General features: G+C 48.9%; 1 protein-coding gene across 1 annotated transcript in view; it reads right to left on the bottom strand.

The window, feature by feature from the left end:
- Window positions 1-19,933, bottom strand: part of atosa (atos homolog A) — a 60,245-nt gene that overhangs the window by 26,098 nt on the left and 14,214 nt on the right. Inside the window, exons 2-3 of the mRNA XM_052516785.1 lie at window positions 17,337-17,524; window positions 16,991-17,187 (exon numbers count right to left, since the gene is read on the bottom strand). Coding sequence (XP_052372745.1) covers window positions 16,991-17,187; window positions 17,337-17,524 — 385 coding nt within the window. The remainder of the gene's footprint in view (window positions 1-16,990; window positions 17,188-17,336; window positions 17,525-19,933) is intronic.

Below are 19,933 nucleotides of genomic sequence, written 5' to 3' on the forward strand. Positions count from 1 at the left end.
GTGTGTGTGTGTGTGTGTGTGTGTGTGTGTGTGTGTGTGTGTGTGTGTGTGTGTACATACTGTTGTGGTACAGGCTGCAGGGTGTGTGTGTGTGTGTGTGTGTGTATACACTGTCGTGGTACAGGCTGCAGGGTGTGTGTGTGTACATACTGTTGTGGTACAGGCTGCAGGGTGTGTGTGTGTGTGTGTGTGTGTGTATACACTGTCGTGGTACAGGCTGCAGGGTGTGTGTGTGTACATACTGTTGTGGTACAGGCTGCAGTGTGTGTGTGTGTGTGTGTGTGTGTGTGTGTGTGTGTGTGTATACACTGTCGTGGTACAGGCTGCAGGGTGTGTGTGTGTGTGTGTATACATACTGTTGTGGTACAGGCTGCAGGGTGTGTGTGTGTGTGTGTGTGTGTGTGTGTGTGTGTGTGTGTGTACATACTGTGGTGGTACAGGCTGCAGGGGTGTGTGTGTGTGTGTGTGTGTGTGTGTGTGTGTGTGTGTGTGTGTGTGTGTGTGTGTGTGTGTGTGTGTGTGTACATACTGTCGTGGTACAGGCTGCAGGGTGTGTGTGTACATACTGTTGTGGTACAGGCTGCAGGGTGGGTGTGTGTGTGTGTGTGTGTGTGTGTGTGTGTGTGTGTGTGTGTGTGTGTGTGTGTGTGTGTGTGTGTGTGTGTGTATACTGTCGTGGTACAGGCTGCAGGGTGTGTGTGTAAATACTACAACATACTGTTGTGGTACAGGCTGCAGGGTGTGTGTGTGTGTGTGTGTATACACTGTCGTGGTACAGGCTGCAGGGTGTGTGTGTGTACATACTGTTGTGGTACAGGCTGCAGGGTGTGTGTGTGTGTGTGTGTGTGTGTGTGTGTGTGTGTGTGTGTGTGTGTGTGTGTGTGTGTACACTGTCGTGGTACAGGCTGCAGGGTGTGTGTGTGTACATACTGTTGTGGTACAGGCTGCAGTGTGTGTGTGTGTGTGTGCGTGTGTGTGTGTACACATACTGTTGTGGTACAGCCTGCAGTGTGTGTGTGTACACATACTGTTGTGGTACAGGCTGCAGGGTGTGTGTGTGTGTGTGTGTGTGTGTGTGTGTGTGTGTGTGTGTGTGTGTGTGTGTGTGTGTGTGTGTGTGTACATACTGTTGTGGTACAGGCTGCAGGGTGTGTGTGTGTGTGTGTGTGTGTATACACTGTCGTGGTACAGGCTGCAGGGTGTGTGTGTGTACATACTGTTGTGGTACAGGCTGCAGGGTGTGTGTGTGTGTGTATACACTGTCGTGGTACAGGCTGCAGGGTGTGTGTGTGTACATACTGTTGTGGTACAGGCTGCAGTGTGTGTGTGTGTGTGTGTGTGTGTGTGTGTGTGTGTATACACTGTCGTGGTACAGGCTGCAGGGTGTGTGTGTGTGTGTGTATACATACTGTTGTGGTACAGGCTGCAGGGTGTGTGTGTGTGTGTGTGTGTGTGTACATACTGTGGTGGTACAGGCTGCAGGGTGTGTGTGGTGTGGGTGTGGGTGTGGGTGTGGGTGTGGGTGTGTGTGTGTGTGTGTGTGTGTGTGTGTGTGTGTGTGCATACTGTCGTGGTACAGGCTGCAGGGTGTGTGTGTACATACTGTTGTGGTACAGGCTGCAGGCTGTGTGTGTGTGTACATACTGTTGTGGTACAGGCTGCAGGGTGTGTGTGGGTGTGTGTGTGTGTGTGTGTGTGTGTGTGTGTGTGTGTGTGTGTGTGTGTGTGTATACATACTGTTGTGGTACAGGCTGCAGGGTGGGTGTGTGTGTGTGTACATACTGTGGTGGTACAGGCTGCTGGGTGGGTGGGTGGGTGTGTGTGTACACATACTGTTGTGGTACAGAATGCATGGTGTGTGTGTGTGTGTGTGTGTACACATACTGTTGTGGTACAGAATGCATGGTGTGTGTGTGTGTGTGTGTACACATACTGTTGTGGTACAGGCTGCAGGGTGTGTGTGTAGTGGTACAGGCTGCAGGGTGTGTGTGTGTGTACATACTGTCGTGGTGCAGGGTGTGTGTGTTTGTGTGTGTGTGTGTGTGTACACATACTGTTGTGTACAGGCTGCAGTGTGTGTGTGTGTGCGTGTACACATACTGCAGGGTGTGTGTGTGTGTGTGTGTGTGTGTGTGTGTGTGTGTGTGTGTGTGTGTGTGTGTGTGTGTGTGTGTATACTGTTGTGGTACAGGCTGCTGGGTGTGTGTGTGTGTGTACATACTGTTGTGGTACAGGCTGCAGGGTGTGTGTGTGTACATACTGTTGTGGTACAGGCTGCAGTGTGTGTGTGTGTGTGTGTGTGTATACACTGTCGTGGTACAGGCTGCAGGGTGTGTGTGTGTGTGTGTGTGTGTGTGTGTGTGTGTGTGTGTGTGTGTGTGTACATACTGTGTGTGTGTGTGTGTGTGTGTGTGTGTGTACACATACTGTTGTGGTACAGACTGCATGGTGTGTGTGTGTGTGTGTGTGTGTGTGTGTGTGTGTGTGTGTGTGTGTGTGTGTGTGTGTGTGTGTGTGTGTGTATACATACTGTTGTGGTACAGGCTGCAGGGTGTGTGTGTGTGTGTACATACTGTGGTGGTACAGGCTGCAGGGTGGGTGGGTGCGTGTGTGTGTGTGTGTGTGTACATACTATAGTGGTACAGGCTGCAGGGTGTGTGTGTACATACTGTGTGTGGTGCAGGGTGTGTGTGTGTGTGTGTGTGTGTGTGTGTGTGTGTGTGTGTGTACATACTGTCGTGGTACAGGCTGCAGGGTGTGTGTGTGTGTGTACATACTATAGTGGTACAGGCTGCAGGGTGTGTGTGTACATACTATAGTGGTACAGGCTGCAGGGTGTGTGTGTGTGTACATACTGTTGTGGTACAGGCTGCAGGGTGTGTGTGTACATACTATAGTGGTACAGGCTGCAGGGTGTGTGTGTGTGTACATACTGTCGTGGTGCAGGGTGTGTGTGTTTTTGTGTGTGTGTGTGTGTACACATACTGTTGTGGTACAGGCTGCAGTGTGTGTGTGTGCGTGTGTGTGTGTGTGTGTGTGTGTGTGTGTGTGTGTGTGTGTGTGTGTGTGTGTGTGTGTGTGTGTGTGTGTATACTGTTGTGGTACAGGCTGCTGGGTGTGTGTGTGTGTGTACATACTGTTGTGGTACAGGCTGCAGGGTGTGTGTGTGTACATACTGTTGTGGTACAGGCTGCAGTGTGTGTGTGTGTGTGTGTGTGTGTGTGTGTGTGTAGGGTGTGTGTGTGTGGGTGTGTGTGTGTAGGGTGTGTGTAGGGTAGCTTAGTGGTTAGAGCGTTGGACTAGTAACCGGAAGGTTGCAGTTCAAACCCCGAGCTGACAAGGTAGAAATCTGTCGTTCTGCCCCTGAAAATAAGAATTTGTTCTTAACTGACTTGCCTGGTTAAATAAAGGTTAAAATTTACAAAAATTAAAAAATACTGTTGTGGTATAGGCTGCAGGGTGTGTGTGTACATACTATAGTGGTACAGGCTGCAGGGTGTGTGTGTGTGTGTACATACTGTTGTGGTACAGGCTGCAGTGTGTGTGTACATACTGTTGTGGTACTGTGTGTGTGTATATTGTCGTGGTACAGGCTGCAGTGTGTGTGTGTACAGGCTGCAGGGTGTGTGTGTGTACATACTGTTGTGGTACTGTGTGTGTGTGCATAATGTTGTGGTACAGGCTGCAGTGTGTGTGTGTGTGTGTGTGTGTGTGTGTGTGTGTGTGTGTGTGTGTGTGTGTGTGTGTGTGTGTGTGTGTGTGTGTGTGTGTGTGTGTGTGTACATACTGTTGTGGTACAGGCTGCAGGGTGTGTGTGTGTGTGTACATACTGTGGTGGTACAGGCTGCAGTGTGTGTGTGTGTGTGTGTGTGTGTGTGTGTGTGTGTGTGTGTACATACTGTAGTGGTACAGGCTGCAGGGTGTGTGTGTACATACTGTCGTGGTGCAGGCTGTGTGTGTGTGTGTGTGTGTGTGTGCATACTGTCGTGGTACAGGCTGTGGGTGTGTGTGTGTGTGTGTACATACTGTAGTGGTACAGGCTGCAGGGTGTGTGTGTGTGTACATACTGTTGTGGTACAGGCTGCAGGGTGTGTGTGTACATACTGTTGTGGTACAGGCTGCAGGGTGTGTGTGTACATACTGTCGTGGTGCAGGGTGTGTGTGTTTGTGTGTGTGTGTGTGTGTGTGTGTGTGTGTACATACTGTCGTGGTACAGGCTGCAGGGTGTGTGTGTGTGTGTACATACTATAGTGGTACAGGCTGCAGGGTGTGTGTGTACATACTATAGTGGTACAGGCTGCAGGGTGTGTGTGTGTGTACATACTGTTGTGGTACAGGCTGCAGGGTGTGTGTGTACATACTATAGTGGTACAGGCTGCAGGGTGTGTGTGTGTGTACATACTGTCGTGGTGCAGGGTGTGTGTGTTTGTGTGTGTGTGTGTGTGTACACATACTGTTGTGTACAGGCTGCAGTGTGTGTGTGTGTGTACACATGTGTGTGTGTGTGTGTGTGTGTGTGTGTGTGTGTGTGTGTGTGTGTGTGTGTGTGTGTATACTGTTGTGGTACAGGCTGCTGGGTGTGTGTGTGTGTGTACATACTGTTGTGGTACAGGCTGCAGGGTGTGTGTGTGTACATACTGTTGTGGTACAGGCTGCAGTGTGTGTGTGTGTGTGTGTGTGTGTGTGCAGGGGTGTGTGTGTGTAGGGTGTGTGTGTGTAGGGTGTGTGTAGGGTAGCAGTGGTTAGAGCGTTGGACTAGTAACCGGAAGGTTGTGAGTTCAAACCCCGAGCTGACAAGGTAGAAATCTGTCGTTCTGCCCCTGAAAATAAGAATTTGTTCTTAACTGACTTGCCTGGTTAAATAAAGGTTAAAAAATTTACAAAAATTAAAAAATACTGTTGTGGTATAGGCTGCAGGGTGTGTGTGTACATACTATGTGGTACAGGCTGCAGGGGTGTGTGTGTGTGTACATACTGTTGTGGTACAGGCTGCAGTGTGTGTGTACATACTGTTGTGGTACTGTGTGTGTGTATATTGTGTGGTACAGGCTGCAGTGTGTGTGTGTACAGGCTGCAGGGTGTGTGTGTGTACATACTGTTGTGGTACTGTGTGTGTGTGCATAATGTTGTGGTACAGGCTGCAGTGTGTGTGTGTGTGTGTGTGTGTGTGTGTGTGTGTGTGTGTGTGTGTGTGTGTGTGTGTGTGTGTGTGTGTGTGTGTGTGTGTGTGTGTGTGTGTGTGTGTGTGTGTGTGTGTGTGTGTGTACATACTGTTGTGGTACAGGCTGCAGGGTGTGTGTGTGTGTGTACATACTGTGGTGGTACAGGCTGCAGTGTGTGTGTGTGTGTGTGTGTGTGTGTGTGTGTGTGTGTGTGTGTGTGTGTGTGTGTGTGTGTGTGTACATACTATAGTGGTACAGGCTGCAGGGTGTGTGTGTACATACTGTCGTGGTGCAGGGTGTGTGTGTGTGTGTGTGTGTGTGTGTGTGTGTGTGTGTGTGTGTGTGTGTGTGTGTGCATACTGTCGTGGTACAGGCTGCAGGGTGTGTGTGTGTGTGTGTACATACTATAGTGGTACAGGCTGCAGGGTGTGTGTGTGTGTACATACTGTTGTGGTACAGGCTGCAGGGTGTGTGTGTACATACTATAGTGGTACAGGCTGCAGGGTGTGTGTGTACATACTGTCGTGGTGCAGGGTGTGTGTGTGTGTGTGTGTGTGTGTGTGTGTGTGTGTGTGTGTGTGTGTGTGTGTGTGTACATACTGTCGTGGTACAGGCTGCAGGGTGTGTGTGTGTGTGTACATACTATAGTGGTACAGGCTGCAGGGTGTGTGTGTACATACTATAGTGGTACAGGCTGCAGGTGTGTGTGTGTGTACATACTGTTGTGGTACAGGCTGCAGGGTGTGTGTGTACATACTATTGTGGTACAGGCTGCAGGGTGTGTGTGTGTGTACATACTGTCGTGGTGCAGGGTGTGTGTGTGTGTGTGTGTGTGTGTGTACACATACTGTTGTGATACAGGCTGCAGTGTGTGTGTGTGCGTGTACACATACTGCAGGGTGTGTGTGTGTGTGTGTGTGTGTGTGTGTGTGTGTGTGTGTGTGTGTGTGTGTGTGTGTGTGTGTGTGTGTGTGTGTGTGTGTGTGTGTATACTGTTGTGGTACAGGCTGCTGTGTGTGTGTGTGTGTACATACTGTTGTGGTACAGGCTGCAGGGTGTGTGTGTGTACATACTGTTGTGGTACAGGCTGCAGTGGTGTGTGTGTGTGTGTGTGTGTGTGTGTGTGTAGGTGTGTGTGTGTGTGGGTGTGTGTGTGTAGGGTGTGTGTAGGGTAGCTTAGTGGTTAGAGCGTTGGACTAGTAACCGGAAGGTTGCGAGTTCAAACCCCCGAGCTGACAAGGTAGAAATCTGTTGTTCTGCCCCTGAAAATAAGAATTTGTTCTTAACTGACTTGCCTGGTTAAATAAAGGTTAAAAAATTTACAAAAAATAAAAAATACTGTTGTGGTATAGGCTGCAGGGTGTGTGTGTACATACTATAGTGGTACAGGGTGTGTGTGTGTGTACATACTGTTGTGGTACAGGCTGCAGTGTGTGTGTACATACTGTTGTGGTACTGTGTGTGTGTATATTGTCGTGGTACAGGCTGCAGTGTGTGTGTGTACAGGCTGCAGGGTGTGTGTGTGTACATACTGTTGTGGTACTGTGTGTGTGTGCATAATGTTGTGGTACAGGCTGCAGTGTGTGTGTGTGTGTGTGTGTGTGTGTGTGTGTGTGTGTGTGTGTGTGTGTGTGTGTGTGTGTGTGTGTGTGTGTGTGTGTGTGTGTGTGTACATACTGTTGTGGTACAGGCTGCAGGGTGTGTGTGTGTGTGTACATACTGTGGTGGTACAGGCTGCAGTGTGTGTGTGTGTGTGTGTGTGTGTGTGTGTGTGTGTGTGTGTGTGTGTGTGTGTGTGTACATACTATAGTGGTACAGGCTGCAGGGTGTGTGTGTACATACTGTCGTGGTGCAGGTGTGTGTGTGTGTGTGTGTGTGTGTGTGTGTGTGTGTGTGTGTGTGTGTGTGTGTGCATACTGTCGTGGTACAGGCTGCAGGGTGTGTGTGTGTGTGTGTACATACTATAGTGGTACAGGCTGCAGGGTGTGTGTGTGTGTACATACTGTTGTGGTACAGGCTGCAGGGGTGTGTGTACATACTATAGTGGTACAGGCTGCAGGGTGTGTGTGTACATACTGTCGTGGTGCAGGGTGTGTGTGTTGTGTGTGTGTGTGTGTGTGTGTGTGTGTGTGTGTGTGTGTACATACTGTCGTGGTACAGGCTGCAGGGTGTGTGTGTGTGTGTACATACTATAGTGGTACAGGCTGCAGGGTGTGTGTGTACATACTATAGTGGTACAGGCTGCAGGGTGTGTGTGTGTGTACATACTGTTGTGGTACAGGCTGCAGGGTGTGTGTGTACATACTATAGTGGTACAGGCTGCAGGGTGTGTGTGTGTGTACATACTGTCGTGGTGCAGGGTGTGTGTGTTTGTGTGTGTGTGTGTGTGTACACATACTGTTGTGATACAGGCTGCAGTGTGTGTGCGTGTACACATACTGCAGGGTGTGTGTGTGTGTGTGTGTGTGTGTGTGTGTGTGTGTGTGTGTGTGTGTGTGTGTGTGTGTATACTGTTGTGGTACAGGCTGCTGGGTGTGTGTGTGTGTGTACATACTGTTGTGGTACAGGCTGCAGGGTGTGTGTGTGTACATACTGTTGTGGTACAGGCTGCAGTGTGTGTGTGTGTGTGTGTGTGTGTGTGTGTAGGGTGTGTGTGTGTAGGGTGTGTGTGTGTAGGGTGTGTGTAGGGTAGCTTAGTGGTTAGAGCGTTGGACTAGTAACCGGAAGGTTGCGAGTTCAAACCCCGAGCTGACAAGGTAGAAATCTGTCGTTCTGCCCCTGAAAATAAGAATTTGTTCTTAACTGACTTGCCTGGTTAAATAAAGGTTAAAAAATTTACAAAAATTAAAAAATACTGTTGTGGTATAGGCTGCAGGGTGTGTGTGTACATACTATAGTGGTACAGGCTGCAGGGTGTGTGTGTGTGTGTACATACTGTTGTGGTACAGGCTGCAGTGTGTGTGTACATACTGTTGTGGTACTGTGTGTGTGTATATTGTCGTGGTACAGGCTGCAGTGTGTGTGTGTACAGGCTGCAGGGTGTGTGTGTGTACATACTGTTGTGGTACTGTGTGTGTGTGTGCATAATGTTGTGGTACAGGCTGCAGTGTGTGTGTGTGTGTGTGTGTGTGTGTGTGTGTGTGTGTGTGTGTGTGTGTGTGTGTGTGTGTGTGTGTGTGTGTGTGTGTGTGTGTATACATACTGTTGTGGTACAGGCTGCAGGGTGTGTGTGTGTGTGTACATACTGTGGTGGTACAGGCTGCAGTGTGTGTGTGTGTGTGTGTGTGTGTGGTGTGTGTGTGTGTACATACTATAGTGGTACAGGCTGCAGGGTGTGTGTGTACATACTGTCGTGGTGCAGGTGTGTGTGTGTGTGTGTGTGTGTGTGTGTGTGTGTGTGTGTGTGTGTGTGTGTGCATACTGTCGTGGTACAGGCTGCAGGGTGTGTGTGTGTGTGTACATACTATAGTGGTACAGGCTGCAGGGTGTGTACATACTGTTGTGGTACAGGCTGCAGGGTGTGTGTGTACATACTATAGTGGTACAGGCTGCAGGGTGTGTGTGTACATACTATAGTGGTACAGGCTGCAGGTGTGTGTACATACTGTGTGGTGCAGGGTGTGTGTGTGTGTGTGTGTGTGTGTGTGTGTGTGTGTGTGTGTGTGTGTGTGTGTGTGTGTGTGTGTGTGTGTGTGTGTGTGTGTGTGTGTGTGTGTGTGTACATACTGTTGTGGTACAGGCTGCAGGGTGTGTGTGTGTGTGTACATACTGTGGTGGTACAGGCTGCAGTGTGTGTGTGTGTGTGTGTGTGTGTGTGTGTGTGTGTGTGTGTGTGTGTGTGTGTGGTACAGGCTGTACATACTGTCGTGGTACAGGCTGCAGGGTGTGTGTGTGTGTGTGTACATACTATAGTGGTACAGGCTGCAGGGTGTGTGTGTGTGTGTACATACTGTTGTGGTACAGGCTGCAGGGTGTGTGTGTACATACTATAGTGGTACAGGCTGCAGGGTGTGTGTGTACATACTGTGTGGTGCAGGGTGTGTGTGTGTGTGTGTGTGTGTGTGTGTGTGTGTGTACATACTGTCGTGGTACAGGCTGCAGGGTGTGTGTGTGTGTGTGTACATACTATAGTGGTACAGGCTGCAGGGTGTGTGTGTACATACTATAGTGGTACAGGCTGCAGGGTGTGTGTGTGTGTACATACTGTTGTGGTACAGGCTGCAGGGTGTGTGGTACATACTATAGTGGTACAGGCTGCAGGGTGTGTGTGTGTGTACATACTGTGGTGCAGGGTGTGTGTGTTTGTGTGTGTGTGTGTGTGTACACATACTGTTGTGATACAGGCTGCAGTGTGTGTGTGTGCGTGTACACATACTGCAGGTGTGTGTGTGTGTGTGTGTGTGTGTGTGTGTGTGTGTGTGTGTGTGTGTGTGTGTGTGTGTGTGTGCATGTGTGTTGTGGTGTGGTGCAGGCTGGTGTGTGTGTGTGTGTACATACTGTTGTGGTACAGGCTGCAGGGTGTGTGTGTGTACATACTGTTGTGGTACAGGCTGCAGTGTGTGTGTGTGTGTGTGTGTGTGTGTGTGTAGGGTGTGTGTGTGTAGGGTGTGTGTGTGTAGGGTGTGTGTAGGGTAGCTTAGTGGTTAGAGCGTTGGACTAGTAACCGGAAGGTTGCGAGTTCAAACCCCGAGCTGACAAGGTAGAAATCTGTCGTTCTGCCCCTGAAAATAAGAATTTGTTCTTAACTGACTTGCCTGGTTAAATAAAGGTTAAAAAATTTACAAAAATTAAAAAATACTGTTGTGGTATAGGCTGCAGGGTGTGTGTGTACATACTATAGTGGTACAGGGTGTGTGTGTGTGTACATACTGTTGTGGTACAGGCTGCAGTGTGTGTGTACATACTGTTGTGGTACAGGCTGCAGTGTGTGTGTGTACAGGCTGCAGGGTGTGTGTGTGTGTGTACATACTGTTGTGGTACTGTGTGTGTGTGCATAATGTTGTGGTACAGGCTGCAGGGTGTGTGTGTGTACATACTGTTGTGGTGTGTGTGTGTGCATAATGTTGTGGTACAGGCTGCAGTGGTGTGTGTGTGTGTGTGTGTGTGTGTGTGTGTGTGTGTGTGTGTGTGTGTGTGTGTGTGTGTGTGTGTGTGGTACAGGTGTGTGTGTGTGTGTGTGTACATACTGTTGTGGTACAGGCTGCAGGGTGTGTGTGTGTGTACATACTGTGGTGGTACAGGCTGTGTGTGTGTGTGTGTGTGTGTGTGTGTGTGTGTGTGTGTGTGTACATACTATAGTGGTACAGGCTGCAGGGTGTGTGTGTACATACTGTCGTGGTGCAGGGGTGTGTGTGTGTGTGTGTGTGTGTGTGTGTGTGTGTGTGTGTGTGTGTGTGTGTGTGTGTGCATACTGTCGTGGTACAGGCTGCAGGTGTGTGTGTGTGTGTGTACATACTATAGTGGTACAGGCTGCAGGGTGTGTGTGTGTGTACATACTGTTGTGGTACAGGCTGCAGGGTGTGTGTGTACATACTATAGTGGTACAGGCTGCAGGGTGTGTGTGTACATACTGTCGTGGTGCAGGGTGTGTGTGTGTGTGTGTGTGTGTGTGTGTGTGTGTGTGTGTGTGTGTGTGTGTGTGTACATACTGTCGTGGTACAGGCTGCAGGGTGTGTGTGTGTGTGTACATACTATAGTGGTACAGGCTGCAGGGTGTGTGTGTACATACTATAGTGGTACAGGCTGCAGGGTGTGTGTGTGTGTACATACTGTTGTGGTACAGGCTGCAGGGTGTGTGTGTACATACTATAGTGGTACAGGCTGCAGGGTGTGTGTGTGTGTACATACTGTCGTGGTGCAGGTGTGTGTGTGTTTGTGTGTGTGTGTGTACACATACTGTTGTGATACAGGCTGCAGTGTGTGTGTGTGCGTGTGCAGTGTGTGTGTGTGTGTGTGTGTGTGTGTGTGTGTGTGTGTGTGTGTGTGTGTGTGTGTGTGTGTGTGTGTGTGTGTGTATACTGTTGTGGTACAGGCTGCTGGGTGTGTGTGTGTGTGTACATACTGTTGTGGTACAGGCTGCAGGGTGTGTGTGTGTACATACTGTTGTGGTACAGGCTGCAGTGTGTGTGTGTGTGTGTGTGTGTGTGTGTGTAGGGTGTGTGTGTGTAGGGTGTGTGTGTGTAGGGTGTGTGTAGGGTAGCTTAGTGGTTAGAGCGTTGGACTAGTAACCGGAAGGTTGCGAGTTCAAACCCCGAGCTGACAAGGTAGAAATCTGTCGTTCTGCCCCTGAAAATAAGAATTTGTTCTTAACTGACTTGCCTGGTTAAATAAAGGTTAAAAAATTTACAAAAATTAAAAAATACTGTTGTGGTATAGGCTGCAGGGTGTGTGTGTACATACTATAGTGGTACAGGCTGCAGGGTGTGTGTGTGTGTGTACATACTGTTGTGGTACAGGCTGCAGTGTGTGTGTACATACTGTTGTGGTACTGTGTGTGTGTATATTGTCGTGGTACAGGCTGCAGTGTGTGTGTGTACAGGCTGCAGGGTGTGTGTGTGTACATACTGTTGTGGTACTGTGTGTGTGTGCATAATGTTGTGGTACAGGCTGCAGTGTGTGTGTGTGTGTGTGTGTGTGTGTGTGTGTGTGTGTGTGTGTGTGTGTGTGTGTGTGTGTGTGTGTGTGTGTGTGTGTGTATACATACTGTTGTGGTACAGGCTGCAGGGTGTGTGTGTGTGTGTACATACTGTGGTGGTACAGGCTGCAGGTGTGTGTGTGTGTGTGTGTACATACTATAGTGGTACAGGCTGCAGGTGTGTGTGTACATACTGTCAGGCTGCAGGTGTGTGTGTGTGTGTGTGTGTGTGTGTGTGTGTGTGTGTGTGTGTGTGTGCATACTGTCGTGGTACAGGCTGCAGGGTGTGTGTGTGTGTGTACATACTATAGTGGTACAGGCTGCAGGGTGTGTACATACTGTTGTGGTACAGGCTGCAGGGTGTGTGTGTACATACTATAGTGGTACAGGCTGCAGGTGTGTGTGTACATACTATAGTGGTACAGGCTGCAGGGTGTGTGTGTACATACTGTGTGGTGCAGGCTGTGTGTGTGTGTGTGTGTGTGTGTGTGTGTGTGTGTGTGTGTGTGTGTGTGTGTGTGTGTGTGTGTGTGTGTGTGTGTGTGTGTGTGTGTGTGTGTACATACTGTTGTGGTACAGGCTGCAGGGTGTGTGTGTGTGTACATACTGTGGTGGTACAGGCTGCAGTGTGTGTGTGTGTGTGTGTGTGTGTGTGTGTGTGTGTGTGTGTGTGTGTGTGTGTGTGTACTATAGTGGTACAGGCTGTTGTGTGTACAGTGCTGCAGGGTGTGTGTGTGTGTGTGTGTGTGTGTGTGTGTGTGTGTGTGTGTGTGTGTGTGTGTGTGCATACTGTCGTGGTACAGGCTGCAGGGTGTGTGTGTGTGTGTGTACATACTATAGTGGTACAGGCTGCAGGGTGTGTGTGTGTGTACATACTGTTGTGGTACAGGCTGCAGGGTGTGTGTGTACATACTATAGTGGTACAGGCTGCAGGGTGTGTGTGTACATACTGTGTGGTGCAGGGTGTGTGTGTTTGTGTGTGTGTGTGTGTGTGTGTGTACATACTGTCGTGGTACAGGCTGCAGGGTGTGTGTGTGTGTGTACATACTATGTGGTACAGGCTGCAGGGTGTGTGTGTACATACTATAGTGGTACAGGCTGCAGGTGTGTGTGTGTGTACATACTGTTGTGGTACAGGCTGCAGGGTGTGTGTGTACATACTATAGTGGTACAGGCTGCAGGGTGTGTGTGTACATACTGTCGTGGTGCAGGGTGTGTGTGTTTGTGTGTGTGTGTGTGTACACATACTGTTGTGATACAGGCTGCAGTGTGTGTGTGTGCGTGTGTGTGTGTGTGTGTGTGTGTGTATACTGTTGTGGTACAGGCTGCTGGGTGTGTGTGTGTGTGTACATACTGTTGTGGTACAGGCTGCAGGGTGTGTGTGTGTACATACTGTTGTGGTACAGGCTGCAGTGTGTGTGTGTGTGTGTGTGTGTGTGTGTGTAGGGTGTGTGTGTGTGTGTGTGTGTGTAGGGTGTGTGTAGGGTAGCTTAGTGGTTAGAGCGTTGGACTAGTAACCGGAAGGTTGCGAGTTCAAACCCCGAGCTGACAAGGTAGAAATCTGTCGTTCTGCCCCTGAAAATAAGAATTTGTTCTTAACTGACTTGCCTGGTTAAATAAAGGTTAAAAAATTTACAAAAATTAAAAAATACTGTTGTGGTATAGGCTGCAGGGTGTGTGTGTACATACTATAGTGGTACAGGCTGCAGGGTGTGTGTGTGTGTGTACATACTGTTGTGGTACAGGCTGCAGTGTGTGTGTACATACTGTTGTGGTACTGTGTGTGTGTATATTGTCGTGGTACAGGCTGCAGTGTGTGTGTGTACAGGCTGCAGGGTGTGTGTGTGTACATACTGTTGTGGTACTGTGTGTGTGTGCATAATGTTGTGGTACAGGCTGCAGTGTGTGTGTGTGTGTGTGTGTGTGTGTGTGTGTGTGTGTGTGTGTGTGTGTGTGTGTGTGTGTGTGTGTGTGTGTGTGTGTATACATACTGTTGTGGTACAGGCTGCAGGGTGTGTGTGTGTGTGTACATACTGTGGTGGTACAGGCTGCAGTGTGTGTGTGTGTGTGTGTGTGTGTGTGTGTGTGTGTGTGTGTGTGTACATACTGTGTGGTACAGGCTGCAGGGTGTGTGTGTACATACTGTGTGGTGCAGGGGTGTGTGTGTGTGTGTGTGTGTGTGTGTGTGTGTGTGTGTGTGTGTGTGTGTGTGTGCATACTGTTGTGGTACAGGCTGCAGGGTGTGTGTGTGTGTGTACATACTATGTGGTACAGGCTGCAGGGTGTGTACATACTGTTGTGGTACAGGCTGCAGGGTGTGTGTGTACATACTGTAGTGGTACAGGCTGCAGGTTGTGTGTGTACATACTATAGTGGTACAGGCTGCAGGGTGTGTGTGTACATACTGTCGTGGTGCAGGGTGTGTGTGTGTGTGTGTGTGTGTGTGTGTGTGTGTGTGTGTGTGTGTGTGTGTGTGTGTGTGTGTGTGTGTGTGTGTGTGTGTGTGTGTGTGTGTGTGTGTGTGTGTGTGTGTGTGTGTGTGTGTGTGTGTGTAGCTTAGTGGTTAGGCGTTGGACTAGTAACCGGAAGGTTGCGAGTTCAAACCCCGAGCTGACAAGGTAGAAATCTGTGTGCCCCTGAAAATAAGAATTTGTTCTTAACTGACTTGCCTGGTTAAATAAAGGTTAAAAAATTTACAAAAAATAAAAAATACTGTTGTGGTATAGGCTGCAGGGTGTGTGTGTACATACTATAGTGGTACATGCTGCAGGGTGTGTGTGTGTGTGTGTGTACATACTGTTGTGGTACAGGCTGCAGGGTGTGTGTGTACATACTATAGTGGTACAGGCTGCAGGGTGTGTGTGTGTACATACTGTCGTGGTGCAGGGTGTGTGTGTTGTGTGTGTGTGTGTGTACACATACTGTTGTGTACAGGCTGCAGTGTGTGTGTGTGTGTGCGTGTACACATACTGTTGTGGTACAGGCTGCAGGGTGTGTGTGTGTGTGTGCGTGCGTGTGTGTGTGCGTGTGTGGTAGCTTAGTGGTTAGAGCGTTGGACAGTAACCGGAAGGTTGCGAGTTCAAACCCCGAGCTGACAAGGTAGAAATCTGTCGTTCTGCCCCTGAAAATAAGAATTTGTTCTTAACTGACTTGCCTGGTTAAATAAAGGTTAAAAAATTTACAAAAATTAAAAATACTGTTGTGGTATAGGCTGCAGGGTGTGTGTGTGTACATACTATAGTGGTACAGGCTGCAGGGGTGTGTGTGTGTGTGTACATACTGTTGTGGTACTGTGTGTGTGTATATTGTTGTGGTACAGGCTGCAGTGTGTGTGTGTGTACAGGCTGCAGGGTGTGTGTGTGTACATACTGTTGTGGTACTGTGTGTGTGTGCATACTGTTGTGGTACAGGCTGCAGTGTGTGTGTGTGTGTGTGTGTGTGTGTGTGTGTGTGTGTGTGTGTATACATACTGTTGTGGTACAGGCTGCACTGTTGGTGGTACAGGCTGCAGGGTGTGTGTGTGTGTGTGTGTGTGTGTGTGTGTGTGTGTGTGTGTGTGTGTGTGTGTGTGTGTGTGTGTGTGTGTGTGTGTGTGTGTACATACTATAGTGGTACAGGCTGTGTGTGTGTACATAGTGGTGCAGGGTGTGTGTGTGTGTGTGTGTGTGTGTGTGTACATACTGTTGTGGTACAGGCTGCAGGGTGTGTGTGTGTGTGTGTGTGTGTGTGTGTGTGTGTGTGTGTGTGTGTGTGTGTGTGTGTGTGTGTGTGTGTGTGTGTGTGTGTGTGTGTGTGTGTGTGTGTGTGTGTGTGTGTAGGGTAGCTTGTGGTTAGAGCGTTGGACTAGTGTTGTGTGTGACAAGGTAGAAATCTGTCGTTCTGCCCCATTTGTTCTTAACTGACTTGCCTGGTTAAATAAAGGTTAAAAAATTTACAAAAAATAAAAAATACTGTTGTGGTACAGGCTGCAGGGTGTGTGTGTACATACTATAGTGGTACATGCTGCAGGGTGTGTGTGTGTGTGTGTACATACTGTTGTGGTACAGGCTGCAGGGTGTGTGTGTACATACTATAGTGGTACAGGCTGCAGGGTGTGTGTGTGTACATACTGTCGTGGTGCAGGGTGTGTGTGTTGTGTGTGTGTGTGTACACATACTGTGTGATACAGGCTGCAGTGTGTGTGTGTGTGTGCGTGTACACATACTGTTGTGGTACAGGCTGCAGGGTGTGTGTGTGTGTGTGTGTGCGTGTGCGTGTGCGTGCGTGTGTGTGGTAGCTTAGTGGTTAGAGCGTTGGACTAATAACCGGAAGGTTGCGAGTTCAAACCCCCGAGCTGACAAGGTAGAAATCTGTCGTTCTGCCCCTGAAAATAAGAATTTGTTCTTAACTGACTTGCCTGGTTAAATAAAGGTTAAAAAATGTACAAAAATTAAAAAATACTGGTGTGGTATAGGCTGCAGGGTGTGTGTGTACATACTATAGTGGTACAGGCTGCAGGGTGTGTGTGTGTGTGTACATACAGTTGTGGTACTGTGTGTGTGTATATTGTCGTGGTACAGGCTGCAGTGTGTGTGTGTGTACAGGCTACAGGGTGTGTGTGTGTACATACTGTTGTGGTACTGTGTGTGTGTGCATAATGTTGTGGTACAGGCTGCAGGGTGTGTGTGTGTATATTGTCGTGGTGCAGGCTGCAGTGTGTGTGTGTATATTGTCATGGTGCAGGCTGCAGTGTGTGTATATTGTCGTGGTGCAGGCTGCAGGGTGTGTGTGTGTATATTGTCGTGGTGCAGGCTGCAGTGTGTGTGTGTGTATATTGTCGTGGTGCAGGCTGCAGTGTGTGTGTGTGTATATTGTCGTGATGCAGGCTGCAGTGTGTGTGTGTGTGTATTGTCGTGGTGCAGGCTGCAGTGTGTGTGTGTGTGTATTGTCGTGGTGCAGGCTGCAGTGTGTGTGTGTGTGTGTGTGTATTGTCGTGGTGCAGGCTGCAGTGTGTGTGTGTGTGTGTATGTATGTATGTATATTGTTGTGGTGCAGGCTGCAGTGTGCGTTTACACTGTCGTGATACAGGCTGTGTGTGTGTGTGTGTGTGCTGTGTGTGTGTGTGTGTGTGTGTGTGTGTGTGTGTGTGTGTGTGTGTGTGTGTGTGTGTGTGTATATTGTCGTGGTACAGAATGCAGGGTCCGCGTGTACATACTGTCGTGGTACAGGCTGCAGAGTCCATCGCTCCAGTAGCAGAGCGTCTTGTTTGATCGCTGGGTCACTGATGGGGTCACTAGGGGGACTCTCGTCTCCATAGCAACAGTCTGGCAGCAGCATCACCTCCACCATGATGGGAGTACTGTTCCTCCACAACACACACACCTCCGAGCGCACACGCCGCGCCTGCACACACTTGAACACACACATACAGGGGAGGGTAAGTGTGTGTGTTAGCTGAGGCAGTGTGTTACTTGGGTGGAGCAGTGTGTGTGTGTGTGTTACCTGGGGAAGTGTGTGTTATCTGTGTGTGTTATCTGTGTGTGTATGTTTGTGGACATTACCTGTGGCAGTTTGTCGCTGCACTCGTGCCTGTGTAGAGGCAGCAGGGCGGACTTTGCAGGGGGGCAGTGCAGCCCCTCTGTGCGACCCTTCACAGAACATTCTGGGGTCCGTCCCTCAGTGATCAACAGGGTCAGGAACACCAGGAAGTCCTCAGCATCGTACTCAAAGAACTCCTCCGTCACCACATCTGGAAGAAGGGGAAAAGGAAAACACTGGTCAGATACATTCTGACGGGGATACATTTCAATTTACACAATTCAAGCAAGAACACGCATTCAGAGATCATAGACAGTGTAGAATGGGATAAGGCATGGAACTCAGACAAATCAAATGGCAGCAGGCTCCTGTTCTCTTGTAGAGTAGGAGACAACATGCTACAACACCCTGGCCCAGACTAACCACTAAACACAGACAGGAAGGGAGGAAGGACAACACTATTCCTGTTCTGGGGATCATTTTAGAATCTCTACGTCAGCTGAGCACAGAACAACACTCAGACAGAAAAAGAACTGTGTGTTCTGCTGTAGTGTCTGTCCGGTCAGGGTTGGGTTAGGGTGGAGCAACAGTCAGACAGAAAAAGAACTGTGTGTTCTGCTGTAGTGTCTGTCCAGTCAGGGTTGGGTTAGGGTGGAGCAACAGTCAGACAGAAAAAGAACTGTGTGTTCTGCTGTAGTGTCTGTCCGGTCAGGGTTGGGTTAGGGTGGAGCAACAGTCAGACAGAAAAAGAACTGTGTGTTCTGCTGTAGTGTCTGTCCGGTCAGGGTTGGGTTAGGGTGGAGCAACAGTCAGACAGTAAAAGAACTGTGTGTTCTGCTGTAGTGTCTGTCCGGTCAGGGTTGGGTTAGGGTGGAGCAACAGTCAGACAGTAAAAGAACTATGTGTTCTGCTGTAGTGTCTGTCCGGTCAGGGTTGGGTTAGGGTGGAGCAACAGTCAGACAGAAAAAGAACTGTGTGTTCTGCTGTAGTGTCTGTCCGGTCAGGGTTGGGTTAGGGTGGAGCAACAGTCAGAGAGGTTCTGTCCTCCCTACAACCCAGCTCTAACAAAGAGCCTCTCAGCTGGCTCTGGGGGTCAGAGTGTGTCTAGTTTGTCTCTCTCTGTGTGTGTGTGTGTGTGTGTGTGTGTGTGTGTGTGTGTGTGTGTGTGTGTGTGTGTGTGTGTGTGTGTGTGTGTGTGTGTGTGTGTGTGTGTGTGTGTGTGTGTGTGTGTGTACACACACACACGGGCAAAAAAGTATTTAGTCAGCCACCAACATGCAAGTTCTCCTACTTAAAAAGATGAGAAGCCTGTAATTTTCATCATAGGTACACTTCAACTATGACAGACAAAATGAAGAAAAAAATCCAGAAAATCAAAAAATGCCATGAAAATCACATTGTAGGATTTTTATGAATTTATGTTGCAAATTGTATGTATGTATGTATGTATGTGGGTGTGTTTGTTTGTGTCAGGCAGTCACACACATTCTTCCAGGGAACTCCTCCCACGTGCTCAGAGCTGCTCTCTGCACATGGAGAGAGAACAGTCAACACAGACACAGAGTGGGAGAGAGACAGAAACAGCACAGATAACATGGATCAGGGAAGGGGGAGGGGGCTGCAGTCAGCTGTAGGCTGAGACTTGGAGAGGGGGTCGGGGAGAGAAACCCAGCTTTGACTGGCTAATGGCTATAGGACAGGTGAGAGTGAGAAGGGAGAGGAGCAGCCTATAGGACTTCCTATACAGTGATCTGCTCTGCTAACCCTCTGCTCCCTCCAAGTGGAGTAGGCTAAATGTAAAGATCTGGCAGGAGGGAAAGAGAGAGGGAAACAAAGGAGGGAGAATAAGGAGGGAAAGAGAGAGAGATCCTCCGTTCCAGTGGGATAGGCCAGAGAAATATGGGACATGGCTGCTCTGGTGTCAGCTTTCTGTTTTTAGTGTGTGTATCGTGTGAGTATGTGTGTATCGTGTGAGTATGTGTGTATCGTGTGAGTATGTGTGTATCGTGTGAGAATGTGTGTATCGTGTGAGTATGTGTGTATCGTGTGAGAATGTGTGTATTCGAGGTCGACCGATTAATCAGAATGGCCGATTAATTAGGGCCGATTTCAAGTTTTCATAACAATCGAAAATCTGTATTTTTGGGCACCATTTTGCAAATAAAATGTAAAAATGTATCCCTTTATTTAACCAGGCAAGCCAGTTAAGAACACATTCTTATTTTCAATGACGGCCCAGGAAAGGTGGGTTAACTGCCACGTTCAGGGGCAGAACGACAGATTTTCACCTTGTCAGTTTGGGGGATTCAATCTTGCAACTTTACAGTTAACTAGTCCAACACAATAACGACCTGCCTCTCTCTCATTGCACTCCACAAGGAGACTGCCTGTTACGTGAATGCGAGCCAAGGTAAGTTGCTAGCTAGCATTAAACTTATCTTATAAAAAAACAATCAATCATAATCACTAGTTAACTGCACATGGTTGACGATATTACTAGATATTGTCTAGCGTGTCCTGCGTTGCATATAATCTGACTGAGCATCAAATAGCTAGGTATCTGACTGAGCGGTGGTAGGCAGAAGCAGGCGCGTAAACATTAATTCAAACAGCACTTTCG

This window comes from Oncorhynchus keta, unplaced genomic scaffold (genome assembly GCF_023373465.1).
Source record: "Oncorhynchus keta strain PuntledgeMale-10-30-2019 unplaced genomic scaffold, Oket_V2 Un_scaffold_5444_pilon_pilon, whole genome shotgun sequence".
Lineage (NCBI taxonomy): Eukaryota > Metazoa > Chordata > Actinopteri > Salmoniformes > Salmonidae > Oncorhynchus > Oncorhynchus keta.